Source organism: Haemorhous mexicanus, chromosome 2 (genome assembly GCF_027477595.1).
Source record: "Haemorhous mexicanus isolate bHaeMex1 chromosome 2, bHaeMex1.pri, whole genome shotgun sequence".
Classification (NCBI taxonomy): domain Eukaryota; kingdom Metazoa; phylum Chordata; class Aves; order Passeriformes; family Fringillidae; genus Haemorhous; species Haemorhous mexicanus.
The window spans coordinates 103,819,726-103,829,410 of record NC_082342.1 but is presented as its reverse complement, the minus strand read 5'-3'; the positions used below and the strand labels follow the sequence as shown (position 1 = coordinate 103,829,410).

General features: G+C 39.7%; 1 protein-coding gene across 1 annotated transcript; it reads right to left on the bottom strand.

Moving 5' to 3' along the window:
• TLR7 (toll like receptor 7) lies at nucleotides 1-7,156 on the bottom strand. Its single transcript, XM_059839770.1, has 2 exons — nucleotides 6,760-7,156; nucleotides 1-3,276 (listed from the first exon to the last, which is right to left on the bottom strand). The coding sequence occupies exons 1-2, from the start codon at nucleotides 6,760-6,762 to the stop codon at nucleotides 136-138; spliced, it is 3,144 nt and encodes a 1,047-aa protein (XP_059695753.1). The 5' UTR covers nucleotides 6,763-7,156; the 3' UTR covers nucleotides 1-135.
• Nucleotides 7,157-9,685: the final 2,529 nt, after the last annotated feature.

Below are 9,685 nucleotides of genomic sequence, written 5' to 3'. Positions count from 1 at the left end.
TGAACTAAAAGCTGGAAGTGGTGATTTTCTATAACAGTGACTTCCAGGGGGTAGTGCATCATTTCTTGCTGCACAGTAAAAAGTGACAAGCAAGGTGCATGTGCATCATAACAATATTTAAGGGAAAGGGTAGAACTAAACAGTTTCTTGGAGAAGCTTGTTGTAAGCCAGAGAATTGTTTGTAGCGATGGCATTTTTCAGGCACTGCCAGAAGTAGGGCTGAGACTGAGGATTAGTTGGCCATTCCAAGACTGAACTTTTGCACAGCCTCTTCCTCAGACGGACATAGCGGGACTTCTGCAAAACCTTCTCAAGAAATATCAAGATAATGACATCCATTTTTTCATCCAGAAGCCGTTGATGGGCCATATAAAATGTTGTCTTGAAGCGGCCACTTCTAATATACCTGTTGGTCAGCACAAATATGGTCTTTTTGCTCAGCTGAATGCTCTGAGAAAGGTTGTCAAAGACTGGCTGTCCTGGGAGCCAGTCCCTTCCTTCCAGGCATAAATTGAACTGCCTGGCTTTTTGGTTTTCCAGCCTCTCAACCAGCTCTTGCAGCACCCACTCGTTCACAGCTGGGTCTTCGCTGTCATAGGCAATAAAGGCGTCGTAGCAAGCAGCTGGAGAAGACAAGCGCCGATAGCCCTTCAGCCTGGCAGTGCAGTAATGGTAGCTGTACCACACATCCCAGAAGTAGAGATGGCTCATCACCGGGAACACCATTAAGGCAAGGATGGCTGAAGCTGACAGAGCATACAGGATCAAATAGGATGTGTCCAGCTCACAGGTGTACAAATCCAAGTAAACCACGCTCCTTCCCTTGTGTGCCCCTGGGCCAGCACAGGTGACATCAGTGGCCAGAAGAGGAATGGTCACCTGCGTCCGATTGATCCACCAGACAAACCACACAGCCTCACAGTTACACTTGAAAGGATTGCCGTGCAAAAGCAGCATCTTCAGGTTGTTAATGACATTTTCAGGGAAGCTAGATCTCTTAATTATTTCAATCTTGTTTGAGCTGAGATCCAAGTACCTCAATTTAAAAGCACCTCTGAGAAAATATTTAGTTAATCGCTGAATGCGATTGTTTCGCAGTATCAGTTCTTGGAGAGATGAAGAGCAATTGGACAGTTCTCGGGGAACATTAGTCAGAAGGTTATTGCTCAGGTCCAGAGTTACCAAGTTCTTCAGAGAGGGGAGGTTTCCCCAGATAAAACTCTTCAGTCGATTATTTGTTAAATTGAGGATTTTGAGACTAGGAGGCATTTCTTCAAAAACAGTATGAGGCAAAAAACTGAGTGAGTTGAAGGAAATATCCAGTTCTTCCAGGTTGGTCAGATTCTTGAAGAAGGACAAGTATTTAGCGTTGCCATCCACCCATAAGGCATCTAAACGATTTCCTCTGAATTCTAAAATTCTAAGAGATTGACTTTCCATTCCCGTATCAATAGTGGTAGAAATGTCATTCTCATTCATCATCAGCTTCCTCAAATGGGCTAGGTTTTTCATAAAACTAAGCACATGAGTAACACCTTCTGCCAGAAAATAGTATTTGTTATTGCTCAGATCTAGAACTTCTAAAAGTTTAAGTTCTTTGAAAGCAGTTTGGTATAGCAAATCGACCCTGTTGTTAGAAAAATCCAGATATTTCAACCCAGACAAGTAAGAGAATTCACTTCCATTTAAAGTTTGGCTTATTGCATTACCTGACAAGTTGAGACATTTGAGGGAGCTAAGTCCCTGGAAATCTGAAGGGTTAACAAAAAAGACATTGTTTCTGCTTAAATCCATAGTTTTTCCATAGTTAAGGCAATCTTCCTTAACTAAAGATTGGTAGGAAGAAACCTCTATGTCCTTAGAACGGCAACTTCGCCCGTACACATCATACCTGAAGTAATGCATCTCTTGTAGTACTTGCCTGTTGTATTGCTCTACTGAAATGCCAGGATTAGAGCAAAATCCATAGAAGTTGCTTTCCCCTGAAGAAGGAGAAATTTTATTCACAGAGAGGTCAATGAACTTAAGAGCTGGGAATTCTCCAAACACTGTCATGTTTGCAACTTTAATAAAATTAGTCCCCAGATCCAACATGGTTAGATTCCTAAGACTGAGCAGTGGTTGTAGATCTTGTGCCCTCAGTTCTTTAAAGACATAACCCTTGAGCCTCAGGGTTTCCAGGTTAGAGAGGGAGGAAAATGTCTTAGAAAGCTTCAAGTAGGGAGAATACACCTTCAGCTCAAAGTTAAAGGACAGATCAAGCTGCACAAGGCTGGGGAGAAATGTCAAGAACTGGGCATCTCCAATCTCCCTCACAAGGAAATTTTGGGAGAGGTCAAGTTCTATGAGATTCTTGATGTTCTTAAACCAGCTGCTGGGTATGCTCTGAAGAGAGTTACTGTGAAGCCGCAAAATCCTTAAATGTTCCAAGGAGTCAAAAGCCTTTGAATGTATCTGAATTGAGCTCTTGGGACAGGGAATGCAAGGATATGGGGCATTATAGCAACGTGGGCAATTGCCACTTAGGTCAAGAATTTCTAGGTGGGGAAGGCCACTTAAATCCTGTTCTTGAATCTCTTGAATCATGTTGTTGTAAATATACAATTCCTTTAAAGTAGATGACAAATTGGGTGGCACTTGTGTTAAGTTGTTGGACTTCAGGGATAGAACTGTTAACTTTTTCAGTCCCAGGAAAGCTGTTTCCTCAATTTCAAATGAAACATTGCATGGATTGCGGTAGTAACAGTTCTGTCCAAGATACAGTACCTCAATGTTTCCTAGCTCTGAGAAGCTGGCTTTTTGGATAGAAAAGATATGGTTTGCTTCCAGGCTCAGCAAGGTTAAAGTAGCAGGAAGACCTCGGGGTATTTCTGCCAGCTGGTTTGCATCCAAATACAATGACTTCAGTCTTGTCAGGGCAGCAAAACTGCCGTATTTGATTTTTAATGGAGTGGTGCACACATTATCTTTGGGCCCCATTTTGACAGGCACACAGTTACATCTGAAGTCAATCTCTTGGAGGTTTTCAAGACGATCAAAGGATGTTGGGTAGATGTGGGGAATATGGTTAATACTCAGGGTGAGGTTGGTAGCATTTCCAGGGATCCCTCTGGGGACTTCTGTAAGGCGCCGGTCAGTGCAGTCCACTGTCACTGTGTCTTCTGAAGGTTTAACATCACATGGTAGAGTTTTGGGAAACCAAGCCCCTGACAGCAGCATTGGGAATATGAAGAGCAAGATAAATGGCAATGCATTTGACATCTTTGCACAAGGTACCTAAAACCAAGGAAAAATGGAGGTATTAGTTTAATGCAATGAGAATATTTCAACTATACACTTGGTCAGGCCAACTATACATCTAAATTCTCGTTTTTTGTCTCACACTGACCAGGATTAGATGTGCAAGTAGGATTCAAAGTTTCAGAAGGCAAATGTTCTTTTTTCTCCTCAGTTGCTCTTTTATTATCTCCAATAATTCTAGTATTAATTTAAATTCCACTCTCTAAAAAATGAATTATAAAAAAAAAAATCTCCTGAAAAAGGGAAAAGGTGTGATTAAAGTTTATGTCTCTGTGAACTTTCTTTTTAATGGAAAAATAAGAGGCATTAAACTTCCTGCAGATTGCCATTGCATTGTAGCATTGACGAGCACAGCTATTTTTTCAAATTGTATGCAAGATGTGTAAAATCTATATTCATTTAAAAGCTGGTGTACACTTTCAAAACTTCACTAACAGGTGACTGAGATCCTAATTCAAATTTAACATCATCATAAGTATTCTTCCTCTAGTAAGTGTCAGAATGTATGTAGAGTTGACCTGAGCCAGTCAATGTCTTTGTTTCCATAAAATTTAAGACCAGTTTGCATTTTCATTGCCCAATAAGAGAAGAAGGACAAAAAAACCAATGTATCAATGTGAGGTGGGCACATGAAAATCAAAGGCAAGTTTAAAATTGGGCACGTTCCATAAAAGACTATTAATCAGACTACATAACCAGAGCCAAAATCCCACAGGCATGTAAAGAATCTTCTCTGTCTCTCGAGTCTTTGCTGACTTCATAGATTTGTGTGTATTATGGAAAAAGCTTTTAATATTTCACAACTTACTAGTTACTTCCTCAGCAGCAGTCAGTGTCAAGGAAACCCTGGATGGCAGGCTGCCAGCCTTGGTTTGTGAGGCACAGGCAAAGGGGCCCTGACCATCTTGCTGCCTTGCCTAGCATCTTAACTGCTTATGTCTGGTGCTGGTCAAGAGTTTTAAAGACAAGACATCCCATGAAAATCAACAGCCTCATTTCTCCCTTGAAAACTCAGTGGTGGAGGCTTGCATGCCACATAGAGGGGTTAAACAATGAGGATTGGTTACGTGTGGCATAACATTGATTAACTTTCAAAACCCAGTTAAGCAGGTGAAAACCGGATGAGTTGGTAAAATGTTCAAGATACATGGAAATGTTTTTATCTCTTTAGCTGGGACATAAGAACATACAGAGACCTGCCTAGCAGTCTGTGTGAGCCCTGTTGGGTGCTGCCAAAGCTGTGCCTTGAAGGTGACACAGACTTGCAGGTGAAGTGAGGCTTCCTCGTGCTCACCCTGTTTACTTTGAGCACTATGTCCCCTGTACAAATTTGTGTTTCTCTGTTACCTTAGAGAGCTACACTGATCTACCCCTGCATCTGTGTATCTGGAAGAGTGCTCTGGTGACTTGCAGGGCAGCAAATGTGAGAGAAGCCAGATCAGGTCTCATACAGCACTGTACTTCTGCTACTTTGTCTCAACATCCAAATGGCCTCACTTTGGTAATTCTTTCAAGTCATCTTTGGAATTACAGAGCCACAGTATAGAAGGGAAAATGTAAAAGTCCACTGCAAACCTTGAGTTCAGTGTAACCTGATAAAGTGACATGGTGCTGCAGTGCTACCACAGTTTCTTTGCCCATTCCCTGGAAGCGCTGCACTGCTTTCTTCTTTTCCACAGATCCTCTGGGAAAAGACAAGGTAGCTAAATACCATGGCTGGTAGCCATGGCAGTCATTCATACAATTGTTCAGGGAAGGCTCATATGGACTAACCAGGCCATGACTGTGTATTCATATTTTATTATCTCCAACTCTGGTGTTTTCATTTGCTAGGTATCAAATTAACCATCATTTGGCTTATTGGAATTCACTTAGGAAACTCACCCAGACAGAGATCACTGGGTAAGAGAGTTCACCAGTGTTTTCAGTACAGTCTAGCCAATCCGCTTTGGAGCGGGATTAAGTTTTTTGATCTCCTGATGTAGGAAAGCACTTGGACAATAATGATAAATGAGAATAATCAGAGTAAGTAGGGAGTGAATTTGGAAAAGATAAAAGGCATTAATGTCCTCTCACCACCCAAGCTTTTCAGCAGAATCCTTTTTTCTCCAGTAATGTGGTCAGGGATGTGGGAAAGAGAAGGAAGGACTCTGCCATTGCTATTAAATGATATGGAAAATTGAAGGTCTTTCTTTGAGTGACAAGAGACACTGCCAAAGAAAAATCTGGATATATTAATGCAAAAAATTTGCCTTCCTTAATTCTTTCCCAGGGGACACAGCATATTATACATGTTAAGGATGTTAGGAGACTAATGGAATACCAAAGAACGCCTATGCCACCATGGCCTGTCATGGCCCAGCAGCTGCCTGCCTCCATTTCCTGCAGTAGCAGACCGATGGAGCCCAGAGTTAGTCTGGGTACCCAGACTAACTCTGACAAGGCAAGTCTCCATGGAGCACAGCAGCACTGAAATTCAAGTGGGGGAGAGAGAGAGGCTTCTCTGCAGGAACTGCTCCGTTTGAAGATCAAGGGAGGTCTGCCTGAGTATACACCAAGCAGAGGTTAATGCTGCACATTTCGATCCCTGAAATTAGGTGCACTGAATCTGAGGTTTGAAAGTCTTCATGAATATTTTTTTGAATATGTTTCTTCAGAAAAGACTCTTGAGTCTTTTACAATGCTCAGGTTTTGAACTTTCACATATTTCAGTACTTTTAGGAACCTAAGTGTGGTTGCAGAGCCAGCCTAGCTACTACCACCTTTGTGCTTCATTTCTTTGTATGTTCTTCCCTTTCCTGATAATCTTTTTAATGCATTAGCTATTTGAACTGTATAGAGTTACATTCTGCTGCTGTGTCTGGATATTCACCTGTGTAAAACCTCATGTTCATTATAGTACCAGAAAAAAACAAAAAGACTTCTAATAAGAGCAAAAAGGAATGCTGTCTTGTGCAGTGTCTTTGCAATGAGAGGCCTGCTTAAATGTACAGATAGAGTTTGGGAGCTGTTCTTTTCTCTGTGATCTATGCTTGGCTTTATAAGAAGTTTGAAAAGAACTAATCTACTGATCTTAAATGGCATGTGCATAAACTCTTAATGATTTAGGGTGTTCTTCAAATATTCAGCAACATACAGCTATGTGTTTCTGAAGGAAGGTTTTCTGTAGAGGTTCCACATGCATTTTAGGTTATGCCAGGAGGAAAGGGGAGAGAAAAATAAACACCTAAGAACTTAGAGCATTTTGATAAGACATTCATTGCTCGTTCTGTAGCACACTGTACAATAAGTTTTAATGCAAATGAATACTTTCAGGTCATGATGCACTGCAATTTCTAACCATAACAGTTAACTGTACCATTTAGAAAACAGAAAAGCAGAATATGTTCTTGAAAATCTTCTACAACAGTTCCAGTCAAAGATACCTAAGAGCAATTTTAAAATGAAAGTTTAACATACCATTTTCTGTGTGCTTCCAGGTCTGGCAGATTTGATGCTGGAAGAGACTATAAAACAGAGCAGAAGGAAACAGCATCAAAGTGGTTTCCAGTGGTTCAGCTGAGGTGCAGAAGAGAATGTAACATGACAACTCACTCACAACAACAGCAGAAATCACTACTCCATCACTATTTTTCACCTCGATCGCAGCTTGAGAAATAATTGAATGTGAAACAACTGCTGCAACCTACTTCCTCTAACATTTGTACTTCAAACAACAGCACCTCATCTACTGCTCCACCCCCACAGAAATAACTAAGTACTCTTATTTTTCCCCCTTTAAACAAATTCTTACATTTCTCATACATCCATGTGCTTTTATTCTCATATGCTGCAATTTGCTCTCTTCTATGCTACTTTTGAACAGAGTTTTCGTTTCAAACTGTGTTTTACCTAGATACAGTGCCACACCATAAAAAACTATAAAACCTACTCAAAAAAAAAGGTTAACACCCAAGCTATGGGGAATTCCAAAGGACAATTGTGAAATATTTGGCCACAAAGTTTAAGATCAATCAGAAAGGAGAAAAATGTGTTACATAAGCATAAGTCAGTTACTTCAGACTAAACAAAGATTTGAAGAAACTCAAGTTCCTCCTTTCCCCCTCCCCCTCTTTTTAGTGTAAGCTGCATGAAAAGAGAGACAGAAGTTGGTTATTGATGTTAACAATAGTTCAGTTTTGGAAGTTTAGTCATTCTTATTATTGATGAAAATAGCTTCAAGAACAGGGACAGTTCTAAGTTGAATACTCTATGGAAGAAATGTCTGTTAAGTGAATGGGACTTTGGGGAAGGGAAACAAACCCAATGAGGATAAAATAGATCGTGGCAAGGGCACAGGAAATGGCATACAGCAAGGTCAAAACTGTGTGGGAGAGTGTAGAAGGGCCAAAGCTTAAAACTACATGAATAGACTTATGGTGATGACAATCCAGCATTTCACAGAACATGGCTTCTTTCAGACAGTTTCATACTCACAAGCCTTCACACTCACCAGAACAGACTGCTTTGATTTTTAGAATGTTTATTAGGTGGAGTTTGTGGGGTTTTTCATGCCTTCCTTCTCCACGTATTTTTCTTTACATTTGAAATTGCAATTTATCATTTCTCTGACTATAATGGAGCTGAGAAATTAATTTCATGTGATAGGAACCTGAAGAATAACAGGGAAACAATTTGTAATTATACTTTCCAATTTCCTGTGTTTAGTGTCTGAGTCATATAGACATAAACAGGGAAATTGTACAGCATCATTGCCATTTCAATCAAGGCCCAGAAAAGGGCTTATTAATTCCCAAATATATTTATTCAAGACTATATTTCTCACCTTTGTGCCTGAATGCCAGATGTACTGCAATGCAGAATAATTCTCTTTACTGATAACTGGATTTTGCTTTTCAAAAAACACTGAGTTTTTCATTGAGTGCTACCATAACTAATGCAAAAATCTTACTAAAACCCTGGTATGTGTTGAAAGACCAGTCAAGAAATTTCTGGTAGGAAGAAAATCTTCACTCTACACTAGAAAACACTCTACATTAGCTATTCTGCTCTGGATATTTCACTGTGGATGTCACAACAAAGGAAAGTTAGCTTCCACTCACTTATATTATTGACCCAATAGCAAAGATAATGTGCTTAACTAATTATGAAAGAAGAGAATGATTTGACACAAGCTGGACTGTGTATGTTGATTTCTTCAAGTACCCAGCCCTGTCCCTGCTATGTGACACCAGAACATGAGATGCTTAATATCTACTTGTTTTTGTTGTAAGTGGGTTTCTTAATCCATGTCCAATCACCCTAACCAATAATTATTTGCATGTGCACAGGGTCTTTGGAGATGTTCCTTGCAGTCTAAACCCACAAACTTCAGATATTTTAATATCTAGGCAGACACTCAGCATTTTATTTTGAAATAAGGCTGATTCTTCTTTATATTAGAAACTTGCTTTTACCCATCTACGAGCACACAAGTTTCAATTCTCTACAGAGTGAAACTGCAGGTTTAGCTAAACATTAATAGAAACACAGAGCGTGCTTTTGCTGCCTTTTTTTTTCCTTTAAACAAATGACATGTGGAAAGCAAGATCCAGCAATATTTCCCTTCAAAAGTGGTGACAGTAAATGCACTACCATTCAGAACTCCAGAACATGATTTGATTTGTGGAGGCACAGGGAGTTACTGGTTTACTGATTTTAAAAATTTAGTTTCCCTCAGAAGTTGCACATAGTCTCTTGCCTCCTCTGAAACACAAAGTAACCAAAAACCAAAAAAGTACTTCCTACTACATTATGTGTTAGGGGAGGACCCACTTGTAAGAGCAAATGTATCTTGCTGCTGTGAGTGAAGAATGCCATTTAAAATAAAGCAGGAACTTGTAATTGCTTTGGTCCTTCACCTATGAGTTTTGTCATCAGTTGGTTTGTAATCAGATTGGAGAATTCACGTTTCCTTTTTTTTCCCCTTTGTTTTCTAAAAGAAAACTTACAGCAAGTTGCTTTAACTTATTTATCAAAATTAGGATTCCAACTGTGTTCATAATAAATCTGGGTAGTTTATTTGCAGTCTTAAGGTCTTGCAGCAATGCCTTCTTTCTAGTGCTGACCCTCATTTCAAGAATGAGGATACAACCCCACCTATTCATAGTTAAACACAACATTCAGTGTAACATTGCATAATTTACCTATGAAATTATTCAAGAAAAGCAGTTATCTTGCTCAGGTTTTGAAATACATAAGTTGACTCTTCTAACTGATGTAGACAGATGTGCAAAAAGAACCAAAAAGAGAAATGGATAGCAAAATTGGGGAAATGATAACAAAATCACTTGCAGATGCCTTAAAGCTTGTGTACATATGATCTGTGTATTTAATGTAAGCTCCT